Below are 26,710 nucleotides of genomic sequence, written 5' to 3'. Positions count from 1 at the left end.
AAAGTAATGTCAGTGGGAAAGAAATATAAACGGATTGAGTGCCAAATAGGAGGAACAAAGTTAGAACAGGTGGACGGTTTCAAGTACTTAGGATGCATATTCTCACAGGATGGCAACATAGTGAAAGAACTGGAAGCGAGGTGTAGCAAAGCTAATGCAGTGAGCACCCAGCTACAATCTACTCTCTTCTGCAAGAAGGAAGTCAGTACAAAGACTAAGTTATCTGTGCACCGTTCAATCTTTCGACCAACTTTGTTGTATGGGAGCGAAAGCTGGGTGGATTCAGGTTACCTTATCAACAAGGTTGAGGTTACGGATATGAAAGTAGCTAGGATGATTGCAGGTACTAGTAGATGGGAACAATGGCAGGAGGGTGTCCACAATGAGGAAATCAAAGAAAAACTGGGAATCAACTGTATAGATGTAGCAGTCAGGGCGAACAGGCTTAGATGGTGGGGTCATGTTACACGCATGGGAGAAGCAATGTTACCCAAGAGACTCGTGGATTCAGCAGTAGAGGGTAGGAGGAGTCGGGGCAGACCGAGGAGAAGGTACCTAGATTCGGTTAAGAATGATTTTGAAGTAATAGGTTTAACATCAGAAGAGGCACCAATGTTAGCACTGAATAGGGGATCATGGAGGAACTGTATAAGGGGGGCTATGCTCCAGACTGAACGCTGAAAGGCATAATCAGTCTTAAATGATGATGATGATGATGATGATGATCTTACATGCACGAATGTTTAGGTATTGAAAATGTAAATGAAAGTCTAATACTGGGAATGAGGTGGATTGTCAAGGATAAAGTTAGCTATAACTGGAGTGAGATGAAATTAACATTTACTGATCCTAAGAGGAGAATTTCTGGAGAGACAGATATTGTGATGATAAATAATAGCAATTAGATCAGGGGGGAGGGGGGGGGGTGAAGAATTTGATGACAAAGGATACTATGAGGAAGATGAAGTATTTTGTGATGGGGAAATAAATAATGATTCTTACAATGAACATGTAGCAAACTGATAGGGGAAGCTGAAGTTTTGAGTAGAGCATAAGGAAGAACTAGAAAATTTTTTGTGGGAATACGTGGATATTTTTGACAAGACATCAGGTTGTTGTTGTTGTTGTTGTTGTTGTGGTCTTCAGTCCTGAGACTGGTTTGATGAAGGTCTCCATGCTACTCTATCCTGTACAAGCTTCTTCATCTCCCAGTACCTACTGCAGCCTACATCCTTCTGAACCTGCTTAGTGTATTCATCTCTTGGTCTCCCTCTAGGATTTTTACCCTCCACGCTGCCCTCTAATACTAAATTAGTGATCCCTTGATGCCTCAGAACATGTCCTACCAACCGGACCCTTCTTCTTGACAAGTTGTCCCACAAACTCCTCTTCTCTGCAATTCTATTCTATACCCCCTCATTAGTTATGTGATCAACCCATCTAATCTTCAGCATTCTTCTGTAGCACCACATTTCGAAAGCTACTGTTCTCTTCCTGTCTAAACTATTTATCATCCACATTTCACTTCCATACATGGCTACACTCCATACAAATACTTTCACAAACGACTTCCTGACAGTTAAATCTACACTCGATGTTAACAAATTTTTCTTCTTTAGAAATGCTTTCCTTGCCATTGCCAGTCTACATTTTATATCCTCTCTACTTCAACCATCATCAGTTATTTTGCTCCCCAAATAGCAAAACTCCTTTACTACTTTAAGTGTCTCATTTCCTAATCTAATTCCCTCAGCATCACCCGACTTAATTAGACTACCTTCCATTATCCTAGTTTTGCTTTTGTTGATGTTCATCTTATACCCTCGTTTCAAGACACTGTCCATTCCGTTCAACTGCTCTTCCAAGTCCTTTGCTGTCTCTGACAGAATTACAATGTCATCGGCGAACCTCAAAGTTTTTATTTCTTCTCCATGGATTTTAATTCCTCCTCCGAACTTTTCTTTTGTTTCCTTTATTGCTTGCTCAATATACAGATTGAATAACATCGGGGATAGGCTACAACCCTGTCTCACTCCCTTCCCAACCACTGCTACCCCTCGACTCTTTATAACTGCCATCTGCTTTCTGTACAAATTGTAAATAGCCTTTCGCTCCCTGTATTTTACCCCTGCCACCTTCAGAATTTGAAAGAGAGTATTCCAATCAACATTGTCAAAAGCCATCTCTAAGTCTACAAATGCTAGAAACGTAGGTTTGCCTTTCCTTAATTTTTCTTCTAAGATAAGTCGTAGGGTCAGTATTGCCTCACGTGTTCCAACATTTCTACGGAATCCAAACTGATCTGACATCAGGTAGAATGAAGAATTATAATGTACAATTAAGCTGAAATCTCATGATCCATTTTTCTTTAACCCTTATGGTTTTCCCATCTGTAAAAGAAAAGCAGTTTAAATGGCACTGCAGAATGGGAATAAGTCATAGTCAGTACAAGCCTTATGGCAAACCCATTTGTAAAAGCAAAGTGGTGGAAAGGAATCTATAGCTGATAAAAAGTGGGGAAATAGTAGAGTCCCTCAGGAGGATGCATACTCAGTCTTGCATTATGCATGTGACAAATGTAAACACTCCATCCATGTGGCATTTGCTTTTACAGTAATGTATTTCTGATGTCACTTATTTTTTTAGACTATTCTTATAACTTAAACACCTACATATATACATGTCTCTGTTTGATTGGTATACTTTGGTGTTTGGATGGAGATCTGGTTATGAAGATGTACTTGGTTTTTCATTACAAACATACTGTATACTGAGTTTATAACATTTGTACTAGAGAACAATTCTGCCATGCTATGATGAGATTATTTTGCCTACACTATGTCATAGACACATATATTTATATCTTTTGTCTCCTGAAAGTTCTTAATTTATGGAATAACTGTATTCATCCATTTGAAACTTCAACATCTCTTACCATGATACTCAGTATTGAGCCAGTAACCATGAGTCGAGTCTTCTGTATCTACTTAAAGTTCAAAAGCTATGACATGGATTCTACATGCATACCTTCAGCACACAGTTTTTTACAAGTGGAAAATTTACTTAACTATGTTGAGTGCAATAATATACTGATGATTATGGATATTGTTTATTACACTACACCATGACATTTCACTCATATGAAAAAGAAGGGATGCTACGTTTGTTCAGACTGCTACTGCATTCAGCATTTGTAAGGTCATGGATGATGAGAACTGAAAATACTTAACATTTTGTTTTTGGGATTATGAATTGTGACATACACTATTAATACACAGAAAAGATATTGAGGAAGAAGTTGAGTTACTCTGAAATACTCTGAGAAACACATTCTGAAATGTGAAAGAGAATATCATAATTTATCATTAATTATTTAACCACAAGAGAATGGGAAACAAACACTGATACAGACATTTTGATATTATTCTTATGATTACTTATTCTGCATTTACTAGTAACTTTGATGGAATGACACACTTTTTGCCAGAAACATGTACATATGTATTTGATTTTATGAACAGTATTATTGATTATGTATAATTTTGTGGAGAAGAGGTACTGATTATGTCTACATCTACATTTATACTCCGCACGCCACCCAGCAGTGTGTGGTGGAGGGCACATTATGTGCCACTGCTGTGGTGAGATAATTTTACAAGTAGATGCATAACATGGTAGTATTGACACATGCCTTGGTATGAAATTGACCATTTTCCTTGCAAAAATGAGAACATGGATTTTCTTGAATTACAGTGCCAACTACCAAGAATCAAAACAAATGTTTAAGACAAAATCTATGTAGTTTTTTTATGTATAATCTGATTCCACAATAAAAAATGGGGGTTCCCATTTGAAATTTTAAAGTTGCCTCCCGTCCACCCCCAGGGGGCTGGCCTGGCGGGCTAATTTTAGCACCAGCAGATGTCCCCCTTGAAAATAATCAGCTTTGGATTCTACAGATTTTTTTCAAGTGAAGCTTATTTTTCAAGTTATTCTGGTTTGTCAACTTAAAATTTACACCCTGTATATTGAAATGTGTACTGGCATATCTAGTATGAACCGTACTGAACTGTATTACTTACACTGTACATGAAAATGATATTGAACTTTTCATGTGATAATAAAAAGTGAGGGAATGTCTGTTTAATTCATGTTTACTTATACATACTGGGATCAGTCAAGTTGAAAAACATTCTACTGATGACTTCTTACACATTGGAGAAAGAGAGATGATGTTTTACCTGACACCCTCTGTCATAATACAAAAGAAAACCAATACTGTTATGCTCTGTGTACAAAGAGAATACGTATTTTAATGTAAAAGAACCTAGATTGAGTAAATATTAATAGCTGACTGGATTTGCCTTTAGCAACGAGAAGAGACTGATGATTGTGAGAGATGAAATACTGTAAACTGACGACTTGTATAGAGGGATTCGTAAAAATATCAATGTACGTTCTGTTTAAAGTGAAAAGAAATAGGGATATGAATCGTGCTTGCCTGCCTCAAATTAAAATTAGAAGATATTCTGAACTGGTCTGCTTATATATACATATATTTCTGGGGAGGGGAGTTATTTAAACATAACAGCTCATTCTTCATATGATTCAAAGGACTAATTAACTGATTTAGTTTATCTTTCACATGACATGAAATAAAGCTAATTCAGGTTGCTTGATTAACAGTTATATCAATAAATAGGACTTGTAGAAAATTTCACTTTATGAACATCGAAATTTAATTTTCAATAACATCATGTCAAAGTACTCATCAAGATTACGTCTAACCATTGCTACGAATATGTACAATCAATTCATTTACTTATATTCAGCTACAATCAATCGAGTAATGAAACAGATAATGTTTGAAACCAGTAATAACTCTAATTAACATACTGACAGCTTACTATGTAATTGCTAATAATAACAACACCTATTTACTTAGTAAGTATTAAAACTCATAAAATAAAATCTTATTGATGATGTAAACAAAGTGATTATTTCGAAAAAGTAAAAAAAGAGAGTAAGAGAGAGAGCTGGGGCAAGCAGTATGATGAGAGATTTTGACAAGGACTCTGTGACATAATAAATAACCCAGAAACAACAACTGTCTTTGCACATATATTGAGAGCCATGTGGTTCACTGAACTGATTTTTCACTTAACAAACTTCCAAGAAACTGCATTTGTATTGAAGTCTCCAGAGCATCATGAGCAAGATACATTAATGACATTCATTATCATTCTAAAGATACTGAGTTACACCCACCAAATTACAAGAACTTTATTTACAGCTACCATCAACATTACAAAACTTTCAGTTTATTTTCTTTTTGGAACAACATTTCTTGTATCCCCAGTGTTACAGTTACACTACAAACTATCGTTTTAAATTCGAGCCCCAGTTCCTCTACATGCTCCTGTCCTGAGCCGAAAGTTTCGAGTTCCTCATTGAGATATGGCACTACTGCTTCTTCTCAAGTTTACTGAACATACAAATCTTTTTTTACCTTTGTGCTTTGATAACCATTGTTCCTACAATGACCTCATTGTCACCGATACTAGTTATGATGTAGACACCTCCAAGAGGTCAGGTGTCTATTTGTCGAGAAAAGATCTACTATATTTCTATCAGGTGTGGGGTCCAGAACCATATGTTCAAGGTAGATTTTCAGAGAAGGCATTCGGTAATGTGTCTCGTCACACACATCCCTAACAAAACTGTAATTAAATGGGATTACTACAGTACGATTGGGGAACTAAACCATTAACAAACTGAGGTTTCTGTCAACTTTTTGGTTACACTGAGAGGTGTGTCTGATGGTCAACAGAAGGAACCATTTACAATTTTATGATTGCCCCTGACAGTGAGTCTTGTCTAAACAATCTCACATGCTGTTTCATTTTCTATCTCATGGATTTTTTTGTCCATTCTGACAAATACACTGGCTCCATTTACCATTAGCCTAGTCTTTTGATATATGGTTCAACTTCCACAAGAACTCTCACTGCTGTCAAATTTCCGTTTTCACTAGCTTTTTGTAGATAGTGTTATATGAACTTCACTGCCTTTTAGACGCTATCAAAAATATACCTTTTTTATATGAATTTATGATGAAATTAGGGAGCAATTAGCTCTGAGCAAGGATCCTGTGGGTGAAAGTTTCTAAAAAGCACAAATTTTGTGTTGAAGATTAACACTGTAACATCCCTTTTCACAGTCAAAATCGTGAAAATTGTGGAGCTCCAAGCAACAGGTAAGCTATTTTTCTACTTGCTGTCTTTGACTCATTCTTTTTCATCGTTCATCCATTCATTTATCCATCCCTTCATCCATCCATCATCCATCCATCACCATGTCCCATAGATTTCATCACAAGTGAGAACCTTTAGAGATGTGGAACAGGTCAAGGCACAAATTAACAAATGATAAACATTCCTTGAAACCTAATCTATACACTATATTAACAATAAACTGACTACACTTCTTAATACAATTTGTGCTTATGTTAGATAAATGCAGCCTACCATACAGCAGACAAGCTAAGTCACAGATAAGCACAACAAAAAGACTGTCACAAATATAGCTTTTGGCCAGTAAGGCCTTCATCAAAACTAGATCTCACACACACACACACACACACACACACACACACTCACGCAAACACAACTCACACATGCATGACTGCAGTCTCAGGGAATTGCGGCCACAATGCAGGCAGCAGCACTAGTGCATGATGGAAGTGGTGACTGGGTAGGGGTAAGCAGGAAGTTGGTGTGGGGAGGGATAGTAGGGTGGGGGTGGCAGACAGTGATGTGTTGTTGGCAAGTGCGCAGGAATGAGGTGGAAAGAGGATAGGGCAGCTATTTGCAGTTGGGAGGTAAGACGGAGGGCAGCAGAGAGGTCGGCGGGAGGGGGGGGGGGGGGGGGGGGAGAGATAGGGAAAAAGGAGGGAAGTAAAGAGACTGGGTGCAATGGAGGAATGAGGGCTGTGTAGTGCTGGAATGGGAGCAGAGGGGAGGGGCTGGATGGGAGAGGACAATGACTAACAAAGGTTGATGTCAGGAGAGTTATGGGAACCTTTGTTAGTCATTGTCCTCTCCCATCCAGCCCCTCCTCTCTGCTCCCATTCCAGCACTACACAGCCCTCATTCCTCCATCGCTCCCAGTGATTTTACTTCTCTCCTTTTCGGCTATGCCCCTCCCCCATGTCCCGAACACATCTCTGCTGCCCTCCGTCTAACCTCCCTATTGCACATAGCCGCCCCACTCTCTTTCCACCTCATCCCTGCATGCTCCCCAGCAGCACGTCACTGTCTGTTACACTTTCCCTATCATCCCAGCCCCTCCCTGCCCCAGCCTCCTCCTTACCCCCACTCAGACGCCTCTCCTATCATGCCTTGGTGCTGCTGCTTGCAGTGTGGCTTCGGTTGTCTGAGACTGCAGTCGTGTGTGTGTGACATGCGTTTGCATGAGGGTGTATGCACGTGTTTGCCATCTAATTTTGACAAAGGCCTTACTGGCCAAAAGCTGTATTTGTGACAGTCTTTTTGTTGTGCCTATCTGCGACTCAGCATCTCCACTATTGTTACGTTCCATCCTGGGTTTTCCATTGTTTGATAAATGTAACCTAGTAATATACCAAGACAGCCATTGCTTTGAAAGAAGCTGCAGTTTCTTAAACCATGTTAAATAGCTGTAATTTAACTTCTTTTTGTAAATTAATATTTACTTGATAGGTTTATGACTCTTAAAAAAAAAAGAGTAATCTATACATTTTGCAACAAGAAAGCAGTATTTATGATGAACAATTACCTTTAACACAGCTTTACAATTCAAACAGGTACTTGCTAAATATCTAAAACAGGAATTTTCAATCCTTGAATCTAGACATTCAGATGATATGTAGTAGGAACCACAAATGAGTACATGTTTAACATTGCTCTGAACTTAAAGGGAGTCCCAAAGTATTACTTTATGCTGGATGGGGGCCTAGTTTAATACCTTTGAAATAGAGTATATAACTCTATGTTGAACCAAAGACCAGGAAGCAAAGTCTGGACCAAAATTGTATAAAAAATTGAATGTGCACAGAACATCTACAAAGAGTGAATCTAAGAGATTACCAGTAAAAACAAAGAGATACAAATCAAAACAAAAACAAGACCCTTTATGGCCAAGGAAAAGAAATGAACCGTATTGGGGATGTCGTAAGCTACACAGTGCTTCATCTGCCTTGAATATTTATATCAATTTCATTATATATGCAACACACCATGTAAATTTGGGAGTCATATTGATAAACATTGAGTGTCAGACAGCTGCAACGATGCTAGTGCTCCAAGCGGTTGATTTCTCCATGCAGTAAACATAAGACGAACGCTTCCTTTGATCAAAACTAAGGTGAGGCGCTACATTTGATCAAAGAAAATTTGACCAATGCCTAACTTTAACAAAGTTCCTTATGACACTATCAAATCTTATTATAGTCTAATATTGGCCTTACCAATCCAATTCTCGGCAACCCACCCCACTGTGAAACACTGCATGATAACTTGTGCACACTGTGGATATTTCACCGGGACAAAAAAAAACAACTTATAAGTGAGAAAAACATATTAAGTGAAAAACGTATAAATGAATTTTTACTGTACACCAAGTTTGTTCAACATTTTGAATGAGTTAAATAACAAAAATCAATTCTGCAAGGGCACAGGCACGATTTACTCACATATTGGGTTTATTACCTGACCATGCGTTGTTGTTCTCCCCATGATAATGACAACATTTATCAAGTTCATCTAACAGGAAATTGGGTGTTGTTGAGGAAGAAGGCTCACTTGTTGGAGATGTTAACTGTTCTTATCACCTATAGGTCTCACATAGTCACCATCTGTAATTGTGATTTTCTATAAACACACTGTATTCTACTACTTAAACTTATCATAATAATACTCAAAAACTACCAAATAGAAAACAAACACACACACACACACACACACACACACACACACACACACACACACACACACACAGAGAGAGAGAGAGAGAGAGAGAGAGAGAGAGAGAGAGAGAGAGAGGAGAGAGAGATGTGTGGGGGGGAGGGTGGGGGAGAAGGGGGGAGAGGTGGGGGGGGGGATCCTTATGGTAATTAAATATTCACTTGCATAAAACACATATTTTGATCAAGTTCTAGCAGGTACATTACCAATCTTTTTATGTACAAGGTTGCTAGTTGAGGATACCAATGTTCACATAAACTCAAACCACTGTTGAAAATAAAGTATAGTCTGCTGCTGTTTCCCTGTCTCAATCAAAATTCCATTGTTAACCTTGAGTAAAGAATCTTGTAACATTTTTTATGATGAATAAATCCGCCACAGTTGTACTTGACTAATCCTTTATTTGGATGAAATCTTATACACAAATACAAATGGAGTGGATTTATTCATCACAAAAAATTTTAACAAAAGTTTTGGATATCCCACAAAGAGTAATCTTATAACAATTTCCATTAAAAAATTCTGTGTAGTAGACAGCACCAAATCATAAAACAATGACCAATATTTTGGGTATTACCCCAAGTTTTCTTTATCAGAGTACATTGTCTGATCCAAAACATCCAGATGTCCATTAGTAAACAGTAAAAAAGGGTGTGTCCATCCTTCATTTTTATGAAAGCTAGAACTCTGCTGGGGGACACTTTCGATGAGGTGTTTGAATACCTGTGGAGGAATGGCAGCCCATTCTTCTTCAAGAGCCGAAATCGGAGATGGTAGTGATTTTTGGATGCTGGGGTCCCTAGAGTGAAAGTCAATGTTCTAACTTATCCAAAAGCTGTTCTATCAGGTTCGGTTAGGGACTTTGGTTCAACTGGTCCATTTCAGGTATGTTATTGTCCACAAACCATTGCCCTGCATAAGCTACTTTATGACATGGTGTAGTTTACGCTGATACAATCATCCATCATCTTTGAATTGATTGCTCCACTGTATGCAGTACACAATGCTGTTCTTTGCACCACCTTAAGTATCACTTAGTGTTGGCTATAGAAATGTGTAGCTTATGAGGAGCTGTTCGAACATTGTACCTCATTTTTTTTAACCCCATATGTCCATTCACTGTGCTGGCTGGACTGCTGTTAACATTCTGGAGTTCACAAGTGGTTCCTTCTACTCATTTCATGTGGTTTTTTACAAGCATCTTCCACAATGCTCAATGGTCCCTATCACTCAACACATGAGATCTTCCTGGTCTTGGTTGAGCTGTGTTTGTTCTTTCACTTTTCCACTTCATGATTACACGACAAGTCAGACAGTTTGGGAAGCTTTACAGTAGTTGAAATCTCCCTGATGGACACTCAGGTGACATCTAATTGAGTAATCTAATGTGTAGCTTATGAGGAGCTGTTTGAACATTGGTACCTAATTTTTTTTAACCCTATATGTCCATTCACTGTGCTGGCTGGACTGCTGTTAACATTCTGGAGCTCACAAGTGGTTCCTTCTACTCATTTCATGTGGTTTTTTACAAGCACTCTTCCACAGATGCTCAATGGTCCCTATCAATCAATACATGAGATCTTCCTGGTTCTTGGTTAAGCTGTGGATGTTCTTTCACTTTTCCACTTCATGATTACATGACAAGTCAGACAGTTTGGGAACCTTTACAGTAGTTAAAATCTCCCTGATGGACACTCAGGTGACATCTAATGAGCAGTCTGTGTTCAATGTCAAAGAGCTCTTCTGACAGGCCCATTCTGCTGTTACCGTTTCTCTACCGACAATGCAATACACCTCGCCCCCCTTTTATAGTGGTGCGTCTGCTTTTTGTTACATCTAGTGGTCAATTCCACATTACGTAGAGGTATCTAGATACTTCTATCAGATAGTGTATTCATAGTGGCTAAAACAGTGGGTCACCATTTTACAATATGACATGGTGTACAACGCAGAAGATTTTTATATGGGAACAAATACACAAATTGACAATAACTGAAAAAGAAGATGTTACCACAAAGAGCTGCAGTCTATCTTTATTTACTGAACAAGTGATAATACTCATTGTCACTGAAGATGTTAACAAGCACTGACTGAAAGGATGGCGAAACAATAAGATGTAGTAATGAGTAAAGGATGTGCTCAGTGTCCCAATGCTAGTACACCCAGTGACTTTGCAGTCTATGCTACAACAAGTATGGTTTAGTGAGTGGCACAATGCCTGAACACACAAACACAACAGTGTCATTAGGCGAGGTAGTACTAGTCAATCTTCGACAAGAGAGTGTGCCTCACCCCTCCCCCAATGAATATATGAGATACATTTTTCTCTGATAGAGCTTTGGAATTACTTGTGATTAATTAAAGATCATTCAGAATGCTCACAAGAAATACCCCATAGCAAACCCTTTCCTTCATGTGACTGCAAAACATGTTGTAGACAGTGAAATGGAAATTTTGTGAATAGGTTACATTAATTTTTTTACAAACATTCCATTAATTCATTTGCATCTTGATGCCATGTTTCGTTATGTTGAAGATGCCTGCCAGTCTCTATGCTGATGTGGACTATTTCTTAGAAGCATGCTTCCTCACTGCTATCACACACAGGGGTGAAGTACCATTTCACAATCATAGTATAAGAAAGACCTGTAAGTTGACAAATTATTCCTGGTCACCCAGTAACAGTTAACAACATTACCTGAAGATGACACACAGGTACTTTAAGGTGCTTTGTTGAAATTTTCACAGAGTTATAGGGTTACCATCAAGCACAATAACTTTGCAGCATTTAAAACATGAGAAAAGCTCTGAACTGCACATTCTGTCACATCCAAGAATGAAGTTCATCATTGATCGTCATTGCACCTGGAGAAATGCCTGGCTTTTGTTGAAAGACTCAGATTGACCAAGGATGCAGAAGAAAATGATTTTTGATTCTGTTTAAGGCACCATGACACAACCTCCTATTATTTAGAGAAATTAATGTAAAATCTAAATATTCCAAACAAATAATAAATATCCCTTTGAGTGTGTGTCCAGTGTTTTACCAACTGCACCACTGTATTGAGTCATTGGAGACAACAGTAATTATGCAGCTGTGACCTAATAACAATAAAAAATAATTGAGTGGTTATACATTTGATCAACAAAGGTCATAGTTTAATAACATACGTCTGAGTGTTCTGTAGAGTAGGTGTTCCCATTTTAAGCACCATTATTTTGATGACCGACCCAGCTGACTTCTTCAGGTGCTGTGAGTTTTGCTGTTATATGTACTTACTACTGCCTGAACTCCAGCTGCTCTTGGAGGCGATCAAATGTAGCTTCACCGATGATTAGATAATGTTATCTTGCGGGCAATTCTTACACTTGTATTATTGTTAACTTTGGTGAGACTAAAAAACCAGGCCCTGATTAAATAATACAAGACACAACACCTTTCCTTAAGGTATTAGGACTACTTACATATTGTAACTTGGGGCAATGCATTTTGACTGTATCTTTATTGCAGTTTCCATTACATTCCAGACATTCTATGAATTAAATAAAAATTCATCATTTTATACTATTCTTATTGTATTTCTTTTACTTATGGTATGCAAACATAAGAAAGAGATGGAAAACACACGATGTTGTTTCCAACAGTGTTCCAACATATGAATATTGTACAAAAAACCCACTCTTTCCATACTGCCACTTGGGAATAATAAGTGTGATATATGGGCTCATTTACACTCCACTTCACTGTTTCTTTCCAAATAAGATCTTAGCAACCATTAGAACCTTCTGTTTATGAGTTTAGGAATTCCTCATCATGGGAGTGTTTTCCAACTTTCATAATACATACACATTTAAATTTAGTGATCATTTACTTTCATTTCACCACAACAGAACCACACATCTGCCTATTATTTTTATTGTGCTTAAACTTTTTATTCATGTAAAAAACAAAAAGGAGACTGCCAGAGATGTGTGTAACTGAATCTGTAATATAAGAGCAGGATACATAGCTACTCACCATAAAGATGACACATTGTGTTGCAGACAGGCACAATGAAATGACACTTACATATTAATTTTCAGTCAAAGCCTTCTTCATAAAAGGAAAAAAAACACACACACACACTCACACACACACACTCACACACACACACACAAGCACACCTCACACTATAACCAGTAGCCTCGGACAGCATCATTCTGAGATCCCGAGGCATCAGCAGCCAGAGACAGTGGCTTTTGTGTGTGTGTGTTTGTGTGTGTGTGTGTGTGTGTGAATGTGTGTGTGTGTGTTGTCTACGTCTACTTTAGTTCACTTGTTTAGCAGTCTTTATGCTGTGCCCATCTGCGATTCAATGGCTCTAACTATATGGTGAGTATCAATCTATCCTTTTCATAATAGTGGCATTATTCTATCATGGACTGGCCATTGTTTCATGTCATAAGTAATTACTCACAATCTCGGGATTTTAGGTAACGGCTCAGTAATTTATTATAAAATGTTATTTTACAAAAAAGAGGGAACTGCGTAAATAAAAGCTTACTTGTACAAACAGGGGAAATTCCCTTGAAACTATTGTAAAATTACAAGGGGACACAACAGATAATAAAACAATTTGGAATATTGTGAAAAGGGAAACAGGGCAACTGAGAGCACAGGAAGACTGTATTTCTATCAAACACAATGAAAAGTTTGTTAACACGAAGACAGAAGTAGAAAACATTTTTTAATAATCATTTTTTAAGTGTTGTAGAGAAAATAGATTGCAGCTATTCATTAGAAATGCAAGGCAGTATATGGAAGAGGCAGTACCCACGCAATTTGATAAAATTGAAATTCAACCCACCTCTCCTACTGAAATTAGGAAAATAATAAATTCACTCAAAAGTAAAACCTCACATGGAATTGATGGCATTTCCAACAGAGTACTAAAAGCTTGTTCCCAACAAATAAGTAGGATTCTCAGTCATTTATGTAGTAGCTCACTGAAACATGGAATTTTTCCAGATAGACTGAAATATGCTATTGTTAAAACCATTGCATAAAAAAGGGGATAGATCTGATGCTAAGAACTACTGCCCAATCTCACTTCTGACAGTGTTTATCCAAAATTCTTGAAAAAGTAATGTATTCAAGAGTAGCATCACATATTTGTAAAAATGAAGTACTAACAAAATGTCAATTTGGTTTTCAGAAAGGCTTTTCAACAGAAAATGCTATATACGCTTTTCACTGATCAAATATTAAATGCAATGAATAACCGAACATCACCCAGTGGGATATTTTGTTATCTCTCAAAGGCTTTTGATTGTGTGAATCATGAAATTCTTCTAGATAAGCTGAAGTATTGTGGTATGAGTGGGGCAGTGCACAAATGGTTTAATTCATACTTAACTGGATGAATGTAGAAGGTTGAAATTAACGGTACAGATAGTCTATAAAAACCAGCAGAGTCCTCTAACTGGGGAGATATCAAGAATGGTGCCCCACAGGGGTTCAGTCTTGGATCCCTTATTGTTCTTATCATATATTAACGACTTGCTGCTCTATATTTGTGAAGATGCAAATTACTTCTTTCTGCTGATGATGCAATTATAGTAATCACACCCAAGAAGCAAGAATCAACTGAGGGCCATTGCAAATAATGTATTTCAGAAGTGAGATTTGGGCGGGTAGTTCTTAGCATCAGATCTATCCCCATTTTTATGCAATGGTTTAGGCAATAGCATATTTCAGTCTATCTGGAAAAATTCCGTGTTTCAGTGAACTACTACATAAATGACTGAGAATCCTACTTATTTGTTGGGAACAAGCTTTTAGTACTCTGTTGGAAATGCCATCAATTCCATTATTAAATGGACTCTCACTAAATTTTTGGAAAACACAGTTTATACAATTCTGTACAGCAAATGGCATAACACCATTGATAAATATAGACTATGAAAGGAAGTCTGTTGCTAGGTAGAATACACAAAATTTCTGGGTGTGTCCATTGATGAGAAATTGAATCGGAAGAAACACATCGATGATCTGCTGAAACGGTTAAGTTTGGCTACTTATGCTATTAGGATTATTGCAAATTTTGGTGATAAACATATCAGTAAATTAGCCTACTATGCCTATTTTCATCCATTGCTTTCATAGGGAATCATATTTTGGGGCAATTTGTCATTAAGAGAGAAAGTATTCATTACACAAAAGCGTGTAATCAGAATAATAGCTGAAGCCCACCCAAGATCACCTTGCAGACATTTATTTAAGAAACTTGGGATATTCACAGTACCTTCACATTACATATATTCACTTATGAAATTTGTCATTAATAACCCATTCCAATTCAAAAATAACAGTGAATTGCACAGCTACTACACTAGAAGAAAGGATGATATTCACTATTCTGGATTAAATCTCACTTTGGCACAGAAAGGGGTGAATTATGCTGCCACAAAAATCTTCGGTCATTTGCCAAATAGTATTAAAAGTCTGACAGATAGCCAACCAACATTAAAAGCAAATTAAAAGAATTTCTGAATGACAACTCCTTCTACTCAATAGATGAATTCTTAGATATGAAGTAGTAACTGTAAAAATAATAATAATAATAATAATTATTATTATTATTATTATTATTATTAATATTAATATTATTAATTATTTTGTGTAAAGAAAACTTATGTTAAAGTGACACGTTCCACATCATTACGAAATGTCATATTCATGAACTATGGAACAAGATTGAATAAAATTTAGAACACAATTTGTTGTCTTATACTCTTTCATGGATACGCAAATAGTCAGTACACTTCACTCTCCTGTGACCCCAGTCAAAAGACGTTTTAAACAGTCCTTTTCACAAAACACACTGCAACTGTGTCAATCAGCAAATTTCTCTCACAAAAACACAGAACTCACTGGATGGTCTCAGATTTCTTAGAAGCCTCTTCAGCAAAACAAATTAGCACTGAACAACTACAATACAGAAGCCTACAATGAACATCCACGACAAAGAAACTACAACAAAGTATAAGATATATCTGCAACAATGAAAGTAAAAATAAATAACTGCAACAAAGAAAGTGATAAGAAATAACAACAAAGACAATAAAAATAAACATTGTAACAAAGAAATTACTAAGAAACAACTTCAGTGAAGACATACATTACCCTTCAGTTAAAAAATTTATTTTTTTAAAATAAAACCAGTCCAACTTAAAAGTGGAAGTTCTCCTTTACAGAGAATATAATAATATATGGTACTAATCAACATAAAAAAAATCTAACTTTTCTGAATTGGCATTTTTGAAAAAAGTTTTTTTGGGGAAAACACAAAAAAATTATTTAAAAGGTGACAGTAAAAAAACTTTTACAGATATGTCCAAATGGGAAGATACCATTGTATTCATAAAGGAATTATCTTCCAAATAAAAAAGAACTCTTAACAAAATATCTATAACTGTTACAGATATTCAGAATTTTTTTTCCAAAATTTGCATCTTCAAAACTGCATAATTTTTTGGAGGAAACAAAAAAAAAATATGTGTTTCTTACTTACTCCTGAATTTTAACATATGCTAAATTCAATAACATTCGAGACTATGAAGGTCCCCCCCCCCGCCCCAGACCAAACTGATATGGATTATGCCTACTTCAAAATGTCTAAAAATAAATAGTGTGGTCTCAGCTCTCTGAGACTACAGATGTGTGTGCAAGTTGCATTTGTGTGTGTGTGTGTGTGTGTGTGTGTGTGTGTGTGTGTGTGTGTATACTGCTGAGAAAGGCCTTAATGGCTGAAAGCTTTAATTGTGTGAATCTTTTTATTGTGCCTATCGTGACTCAGCATCTCCGCTATATGGTGAGTAGCAACTTTCCTTCTCTGGTATTGTTAAAAATATAGTAGAGTAGTTATATCACTTTTTTCATTCATATTTTATTCAAATGAACCCTTATGTCGATGATACAAGCTCATACAAAAAACATTAAAATAATATAATGTTGAACTATGGAATTCTGAAATGAAAGTAACAACATCATCAATAATAATAATAATAATAATAATAACAACAATACAACATAGTAGAAGTGAACTGTAGATCAGATCATATGGGGATCTAAGTTGCTCACATGACTGAGTAGAGCCTCGTTATATGTGAGAGTAGTGAGCCTTGTTACCTTACAGATTAAGCATGGAAAATTATTTTGAAAAATGAATTCACAATCAGCCATAACAGCTTGCTTTTAACATCATTTAATTTATTAACAATGAGAAGAAGAAAGGGGTACAGTGCTGAAGAATGAAGTGATGGAATGTGCACGTAAAATATTGAAGTTAAGTCAATGGAGGGAAAATTGTGGATGGAGAGAGAGAATTTAGAGCAGAGTCAGATTCAAGTATCTACCCCCCACAATGAAGAAGTGAAGTGCACACAATATGTTATTAGGTGACAATTTCTGAGATGAAATGAGCAATATAGACACATCTACTTTGTAAACACTTCCCAGCATTCATTTTATATTCATGATATCCTGCAGCCTTTATCAAGGTTATGAATGGCATTTTACATCATCTTCAGAAAATATATGAAGGCAAAATAATAAATTACACAACCACTGAAAATAAGAATGTAGTCCAGTACCAGTTCGACCAAAATAAAGAATAAACAAGCTGCCTTGTATATTATAAAAATCAGTTATCAATCCACAGCTTTCACTGCACAAAAGTGAATGTCAGGGCAAGCCAGGACATTCTGCACAAAATTGTTGTCTCCACAGGATTTTACTTTAAAAGGTACTAGAATAAACAAACCACCATGAGCAAATGAGATGATATAGTTTCAACATATAACATAATACTTTTGCAAAACTAGATATGAAGATAGTAACTGTTCTCAAAAGAACAGAAACCATTGATGACCATGCAGCTTCTCTAGAATAAATGATAATTAATTGAAACCCTAAGCTGCCGACAGGTGTTGTTGATGTACACTCTTTGACATAAAACTTGACCGGCGGCCGGCCGCTTCAGAGGCTAAGTCCGCGCCAATCGCGACATGGGACAAAAAAACTGGCCAACTCGCTAATTTTCTAAGTCCGGTTATCTGCACAATCTGGCAACACTGTAGACTGCGGCACTTCCTGGAGGAAAACTTGTCCCATGATAGAGAAACTCTAGGCTGATTACGCCTGTGGTCTAGCGGTAGCGTGCGTTGTTTCTGTTCATAATGTCAGTGGATCGAGAGCAGCTGGCATAAAATATTTTTATAGCCTCTTCTGTCTGAATGCTGAAGACGTGAATGTAATGGTAGCGCAGATTCAATCTATTTCGCTTTGTGACACACCGATATCAAAATTTTATCCAGTAACGATTTTGCGGCAGATTTCCTGCAGACTGTCCTCCTCTGGACGCCGTATGCGGCAAAGCTCCGGGATCCATTTGCTGGCTACTGGCAGCGGCCGTGGCGACAGCAGGGGCGCTGCACTCCCCCCCGTTCTTTATCGAAAGCGCCTGCTACCGTTCATCGCTTTTGATGATTTAAAAACTCTTTATTATTAAATGTTGCTCCACAGAAAATTTCTACAATTTCCATTCACGCTCAAAAGCAAACGGAGACAGACGCCCTGATTAGTAGGCGGGTATTATATTACATTAATCGGCAAGAGCTGAGTATGGCCCAAAATTAATTTTATAGACTGGGACGAAATTAAACCACCTCACTACATTCGATGAATTTATAAATGCTTCATACCTCGTTTCTTTTCCTTTCAAACTCAATTATTTGTGCAACTTTTGGTCAATGTTTGGATGTTTTCGTCAAGCCAGAGTGAGCGTCTGTGGTGTAAAGTGTATTACAGTTCTTGTTTCATTCCTTATGGTAAGTCTATGCGATAAACTGTGTGAATACCTTGCAATGCATGCTCTGTAGCAGTGCAGGAACACTGCACATTTGGAGTTCCATGTATGGGTTCATGAAGTATTTATTGTTGATCGGAAGTGATAGTTAAGGTCATCAGATTTAAACCAGAAAAATTTGTCGTTTTGAAGGTTTCAGAGAACGGAAAGGAATTGCTAACGCCGGTGTTCGAAAATGTCTACAGTTAAATGCTATTGCAAAAATTTAGAAGAAGGGAACTACATTAACGAACATGTGCACTTCATAAACAACCTTCTGACATGTTAGACCTATATGACGAACAAAGCTCAAATTTATATCGTTGACAGTCGGTTTGAATCTTTTCAGGGTCTATTTTACAGTGAAGCACCTTGGAATTTGCAAAGCAGAAATCCATGATATTAACTTAATTTACTAAGTCGAAATCGGACGAAGATTGATGTTTAAAGGCATTCTTCAGATTTCGCATAAGAAATTTTTACTAGCAGTTTGCAACTCCATTAATTAAAATGGAAAATAAAAGGTTGTAGTCAGAGGCTTCTACCGTGATTCGAACTGCTATGTCTTATAGTACAAGCACTGCAACGCACAAGGGAACCTCTGAGCTAACGGCACACTGGCGGCCAGAGGAGGAATATAGTCACTGCGTTGTTGCCTGAGCCTCAAAACGCAACCTTAAACACACGAACAGAGGAGGTGGAGATTACTGTTTTAACGTCCCGCCGAAAACGATGTCATTAGAGACGGAGCACAAGCTCGGATTAGGGAAGGATGGGGAAGGGAATCTGCCGTGCCCTTCCTAAGGAACCATCCCGGCATTTGCCTGAAGCGATTTAGGAAAATCATTGAAAACCTAAATCAGGATTGCCGGGCGCGGGATTGCACCGTCGTCCTCCCGAATGCACACACAAACAGGTGTTACTTATGTGAAGAACGCCGTTCTTGGAGTCCAGAAATTAAATATACTTTCTAATTGTGTCATCTTGCAGTGGATTATATCGTACGAGTCTTCGATGTGGAAAACGAATGTCAAGTGAATTTAGCGAGGTAACGCCGACCTACACCCGGAAGTAAATGCACTATCAGAGTGTTGACAAATACTTGCTACGACGCTGCCATTTCTAGGCTCTCTGACGAGGCAGCTCTTCAGCCAAATGCTTGCCGTGATTCTCCGGTACGGTTCTTCAGAGTGGAGACGCGCGCGCACGTTTGGTTTTTATGCGGCGTTCTCCCCTGATGGTTTCTGACGTCGCCTTGTGGGCTATGTATACATATGAGACATTCAATTATCATTAATCCAGACTGATACAAGTTCCAGCTTCCGGCATGGAAGAAGGCTGTTGACGCCGACATTATATCATTTCAACGTAGGGAAAGCAAAACGGATCATTCAATGTTTCTCATTCAACATAAAGCATGTGAGATAATTTTCCGTAACGTTCATAATCATCTAAAAATACAAACGAAGTAAAAATACACCGGAAGCTTTTTCGAATTGAATATAACGCTTTGCACCTCCATGTCGAATTTGTCCACTTGCAATCTTTTGCAGCATACACATAGAATGTCATGATTACCACGAGAATGAAGAAATATGTTGGTAAGGATGGAAGCAAGAAGAGACGCAGTCAACAAATATTCTATTTCTCATGGCATTCATTTCATTTGACACGTAAGAAGAGGTAAAGCGGGAATTTACTTTCGTTTACACGAAAGATATGCCGCACATATTGATAACGAGGAAGTCTGCGTCTTCATACGTTTCCTCCTTGAAATCTGTATGCTCTATTATATACTAAGTAGCCCGATCATTGTTTCAGTAATGTTACCCTCTTGTTTAGTTAGAGTGGAAGGCTTTGTTTGATAGTCCTATGCTGATGCTGTCTGAATAAATTATGCCATTGGATACAAAGCGGTTTAGTTTTGAGACCTAACCCACGAGGGAGGAAGGCACAGTGGTCTGCTTCAGGAATTCCAAGCAATAAAACACAAAAAACAACCCAGGAAGGGAGACATGCATTTGGAATCTGTTCATCGTTACGGGGTCAAACAAGAGGGTAACATTACTGAAACAATGATCGGGCTACTTAGTATATAATAGAGCATACAGATTTCAAGGAGGAAACGTATGAAGACGCAGACTTCCTCGTTATCAATATGTGCGGCATATCTTTCGTGTAAACGAAAGTAAATTCCCGCTTTACCTCTTCTTACGTGTCAAATGAAATGAATGCCATGAGAAATAGAATATTTGTTGACTGCGTCTCTTCTTGCTTCCATCCTTACCAACATATCTCTTCATTCTCGTGGTAATCATGACATTCTATGTGTATGCTGCAAAAGATTGCAAGTGGACAAATTCGACATGGAGGTGCAAAGCGTTATATTCAATTCGAATAAGCTTCCGGTGTATTTTTACTTCGTTTGTATTTTTAGATGATTATGAACGTTACGGAAAATTATCTCACATGCTTTATGTTGAATGAGAAACATTGAATGATCCATTTTGCTTTCCCTACGTTGAAATGATATAATGTCAGCGTCAACAGCCTTCTTCCACGCCGGAAGCTGAAACTTGTATCATTCTGGATTAATGATAATTGAATGTCTCATATGTATACATAGCCCACAAGGCGACGTCAGAAACCATCAGGGGAGAACGCCTCATAAAAACCAAACGTGCGCGCGCGTCTCCACTCTGAAGAACCGTACCGGAGAATCACGGCAAGCATTTGGCTGAAGAGCTGCCTCGTCAGAGAGCCTAGAAATGGCAGCGTCGTAGCAAGTATTTGTCAACACTCTGATAGTGCATTTACTTCCGGGTGTAGGTCGGCGTTACCTCGCTAAATTCACTTGACATTCGTTTTCCACATCGAAGACTTGTACGATATAATCCACTGCAAGATGACACAATTAGAAAGTATATTTAATTTCTGGACTCCAAGAACGGCGTTCTTCACATAAGTAACACCTGTTTGTGTGTGCATTCGGGAGGACGACGGTGCAATCCCGCGCCCGGCAATCCTGATTTAGGTTTTCAATGATTTCCCTAAATCGCTTCAGGCAAATGCCGGGATGGTTCCTTAGGAAGGGCACGGCCGATTTCCTTCCCCATCCTTCCCTAATCCAAGCTTGTGCTCCGTCTCTAATGACATCGTTTTCGGCGGGACGTTAAAACAGTAATCTCCACCTCCTCTGTTCGTGTGTTTAAGGTTGCGTTTTGAGGCTCAGGCAACATCGCAGTGACTATATTCCGCCTCTGGCCGCCAGTGTGTCGTTAGCTCAGAGGTTCCCTTGTGCGTTGCAGTGCTTGTACTATAAGACATAGCAGTTCGAATCACGGTAGAAGCCTCTGACTACAACCTTTTATTTTCCATTTTAATTAATGGAGTTGCAAACTGCTAGTAAAAATTTCTTATGCGAAATCTGAAGAATGCCTTTAAACATCAATCTTCGTCCGATTTCGACTTAGTAAATTAAGTTAATATCATGGATTTCTGCTTTGCAAATTCCAAGGTGCTTCACTGTAAAATAGACCCTGAAAAGATTCAAACCGACTGTCAACGATATAAATTTGAGCTTTGTTCGTCATATAGGTCTAACATGTCAGAAGGTTGTTTATGAAGTGCACATGTTCGTTAATGTAGTTCCCTTCTTCTAAATTTTTGCAATAGCATTTAACTGTAGACATTTTCGAACACCGGCGTTAGCAATTCCTTTCCATTCTCTGAAACCTTCAAAACGACAAATTTTTCTGGTTTAAATCTGATGACCTTAACTATCACTTCCAATCAACAATAAATACTTCATGAACCCATACATGGAACTCCAAATGTGCAGTGTTCCTGCACTGCTACAGAGCATGCATTGCAAGGTATTCACACAGTTTATCGCATAGACTTACCATAAGGAATGAAACAAGAACTGTAATACACTTTACACCACAGACGCTCACTCTGGCTTGACGAAAACATCCAAACATTGACCAAAAGTTGCACAAATAATTGAGTTTGAAAGGAAAAGAAACGAGGTATGAAGCATTTATAAATTCATCGAATGTAGTGAGGTGGTTTAATTTCGTCCCAGTCTATAAAATTAATTTTGGGCCATACTCAGCTCTTGCCGATTAATGTAATATAATACCCGCCTACTAATCAGGGCGTCTGTCTCCGTTGCTTTTGAGCGTGAATGGAAATTGTAGAAATTTTCTGTGGAGCAACATTTAATAATAAAGAGTTTTAAATCATCAAAAGCGATGAACGGTAGCAGGCGCTTTCGATAAAGAACGGGGGAGTGCAGCGCCCCTGCTGTCACCACGGCCGCTGCCAGTAGCCAGCAAATGGATCCCGGAGTTTTGCCGCATACGGCGTCCAGAGGAGGACAGTCTGCAGGAAATCTGCCGCAAAATCGTTACTGGATAAAATTTTGATATCGGTGTGTCACAAAGCGAAATAGATTGAATCTGCGCTACCATTACATTCACGTCTTCAGCATTCAGACAGAAGAGGCTATAAAAATATTTTATGCCAGCTGCTCTCGATCCACTGACATTATGAACAGAAACAACGCACGCTACCGCTAGACCACAGGCGTAATCAGCCTAGAGTTTCTCTATCATGGGACAAGTTTTCCTCCAGGAAGTGCCGCAGTCTACAGTGTTGCCAGATTGTGCAGATAACCGGACTTAGAAAATTAGCGAGTTGGCCAGTTTTTTTGTGCCATGTCGCGATCGGCGCGGACTTAGCCTCTGAAGCGGCCGGCCGCCGGTCAAGTTTTATGTCAAAGAGTGTACCTCAAGGGGACAGTTGAAAATGTGTGTCCCGACTGGGACTCAAACCAGGAATCTCCTGCCTACATGGCAGGCACTCTAGCCATCTGAGCCACTGAGGACACAGATGAATAGCGTGACTGCAGGGACTTATCCCTTGCACACTTCCCGTGAGAACCACATTTCCAACTGTCCACAATCTACATACGTAATGTACCTAATAGATATTTGTCCATCCACTCATTACTCGGGCTCACTAAGGTGATGATTCCCATAAGAGTTCGAGTAACCTCTGCGCATTCGTACAGACGAAGGTCAACGGCCTGGTAGCCTTTAACTAGATACGAAGATAGTAACTGTTCTCAAAAGGACAGAAACCATTGATGACCATGCAGCCGGTCGGGGCACACATTTTCAACTGTCCCCATTGAGGTATATCAACAACACCTGTCGGCAGGTGAGGGTTTCAATTAATTATCATTTATTCTAGAGAAGCTGCATGGTCATCAATGGTTTCTGTTCTTTCGAGAACAGTTACTATCTTCATACCTACTTAAAGGCTACCTGGCCACTGTCCTTCGTCTGTGCAAATGCGCACAGGTTGTCTGAACTCCTATGGGAATCGTCACTTTAGTGGGTGCGAGTAATGTGTGGATGGGCAAATATCTATTAGGTACATTATGTATGTAGATTGTGGACAGTTGGGAATGTGGGTCTCATGGGAAGCGTGCAAGGGGTAAGTCCCTGCAGTCGCGTTAATCATCTGTGTCCTTGGTGGCTCAGATGGATAGAGCACCTGCCATGCAAGCAGGACATCCCAGGTTCGAGTTCCAGTCGAGGCACACATTTTCAGCTGTCCCCATTGAGGTATATCAACAACACCTGTCAGAAGTTGAGGGTTTCAATTAATTATCATTTATTTTACAAAACTGTACAGTAGCAGAACTAAAGTAGTCATCGGTTTATTCAGAGACATTACACTTGCATAAATGTTACCAAAGTGATAGTGAGTCAGGTATATTTTCAAACTAAAGTGCCTTCATTGTTTAATTGTTGTGCTATGCAGAGCATTCATATATGGATGTGTTGCAAATGGCATTCCACTTGTAAAAATGTTGGCATGTACGCTGTTACTACTGCCCCATCATATTCCTTGATCATAAACACAAAAGTGCCTACTAATCTTGCCTGGACTTAAGTCTGTTTTCATAGGTAATACTTCATTTCACAATTCTTCTTCATTTAAAGAATACAGGAAGGTGTTAATTCTGGATCATCATCATGAACCATTCTGGAATTTGCCTAGAATGATTTTGAAAACCATGGAAACCCCTAATATAAACTGATAGATATAGGAAGTAAGTTTTAATCTTATTTACAGAAACAAGTTTTACAACTTTTCATTTTAGTGAATTAATATTACCTTTCAAATCCTTCTCCTGGTGAACTATATGATACAGATAAAAACCAATTATAATTGGATGACGAAAGTCTCCAGATGCGTGGCATATCATTTTCTCATTTAGCATATTCTGGAAAAAATAAAACAAATCAAAATTCATGTGGCAGAATTTGTGTGTGTCTAGACATGCTTCCATTAATTTTAAGGCTGTAATAAACTTTGTCCTATCTTGTTTTATTTCACAATGGTAATTTTCGTGGTTAATCACACCTGGTAAACAAAGGAAGACCCATTAGAAGATCTGTAGGTAACTCAACAACAACATAGCTGAGCTCTTATTTAGTTTTCCTGCTTTTCTAAAGTACCTGTGTGTACAAGCAGTAAAAATACAAAAGCTACTCATGATATGCTAGTCTGCCTACCTTCTTCCCCTCATTCACCAGAAAATCACTTTATTCTGTTTCCGTCCATGATGAGTCTTCAAAGAATTGTATAATTTTAAATGGCAACTGTGGCATATATAATATATACAGCTGTAGCGTACCACTGCCATACAATATTGAGTTCCAACTGACGTAAACACATTTACTGTAGTGAGTAAACAATCTCATATAAATCTGCATTTTGTGCTCAATATATAAATTACAGGTTCCACCAACAGTTTAAAATAAGAAATTTTAACGTTGTAAGAAAGCCAGAAATAGCTAAAAGTGAACAGTTTATGCAATATTCTTACTCCGAAAGCAATGACAGTTCATGGTACAATGTTCTGCTTTTGTTCTCTCTGTCAGTGCTGCTAAATCAATATTAACACCCTTGTGTAGTTGTGAGTTGCCAGCTCAACAGTTTGCCAGTAGGTCTCCCTGGTGCAGCAAGCTGCATCACTCATTCAATTACAGAAATTATGCAAATGAATGTGTTAGATTTGTGGCTTCTTCTGTAATTGTGAGAACATAATAAAAATTTCATTTTTCAAAGGGACAGAGCATCACTGCACTTGCACCGGCTTACAAGAGCTTTTCTTAACAACAATATCCCTCAGTGATGAATCAGCCTAAATGGGTGTATAGATTTTGCATCACTGCACCACTAGCCTCTAAGGTCACCTAATCACCCTTCTTTTGGGTGGGGGGGGGGGGGGGGGGAGGTGGAGAATGGGGGGAGGAGACTGTGAAGACTCTGTGTCCTTCCCCTTCCAATTACTTTGGGTGCATTGCGACACCTTGTAGTAACAGCACTGAATGCTGTAACATCATGCATGCTCGTAGAAGTATGGGATAAGTTTGATTATCGTCTGAACGTTTGTTGTGCTTCCAGTGAAGGGCTCATTAAACATTTGTGAAAGGTTAATGAAAACTTAGAACTCAAATGTAATTGCAAAAATTACCCACCAGATTATAACTGTATTCACGTAAAAGGGATACCCCAGCAAAATCATGGGGTTCTTTTGAAAATAAAACCTTAGATACAATACTTTAGGAGTAAAGGAGACCACTCACTGAAAAGAAGTAGTGCTGAGTCATTGATAGGCACACACAAAATGGAAAGAAAACTTGCTAGCTTGCAGAATGAGTTTACTCACAAAGTATTCATGCTCTCATCCACTCTTGTGCCCCTACACAGTATTGATTGGATACACAATCCCAGTAT

The 26,710-nt window shown here is 38.3% G+C and overlaps 1 protein-coding gene across 1 annotated transcript in view; it reads right to left on the bottom strand.

Annotated features, from left to right (window-relative positions):
- LOC126452593 (GATOR complex protein Iml1) overlaps nucleotides 1-26,710 on the bottom strand; it is a 572,541-nt gene that overhangs the window by 132,597 nt on the left and 413,234 nt on the right. Inside the window, exons 24-29 of the mRNA XM_050091115.1 lie at nucleotides 25,082-25,190; nucleotides 8,870-8,893; nucleotides 8,507-8,564; nucleotides 3,657-3,759; nucleotides 3,308-3,332; nucleotides 3,162-3,215 (exon numbers count right to left, since the gene is read on the bottom strand). Of these exons, the coding sequence (XP_049947072.1) occupies nucleotides 3,162-3,215; nucleotides 3,308-3,332; nucleotides 3,657-3,759; nucleotides 8,507-8,564; nucleotides 8,870-8,893; nucleotides 25,082-25,190 (373 nt within the window). The remainder of the gene's footprint in view (nucleotides 1-3,161; nucleotides 3,216-3,307; nucleotides 3,333-3,656; nucleotides 3,760-8,506; nucleotides 8,565-8,869; nucleotides 8,894-25,081; nucleotides 25,191-26,710) is intronic.

Source organism: Schistocerca serialis, chromosome 1, assembly GCF_023864345.2.
Source record: "Schistocerca serialis cubense isolate TAMUIC-IGC-003099 chromosome 1, iqSchSeri2.2, whole genome shotgun sequence".
Lineage (NCBI taxonomy): Eukaryota > Metazoa > Arthropoda > Insecta > Orthoptera > Acrididae > Schistocerca > Schistocerca serialis.
Note: the sequence above shows the minus strand (reverse complement) of the source record. Positions and strands in the feature narration are given on the sequence as shown.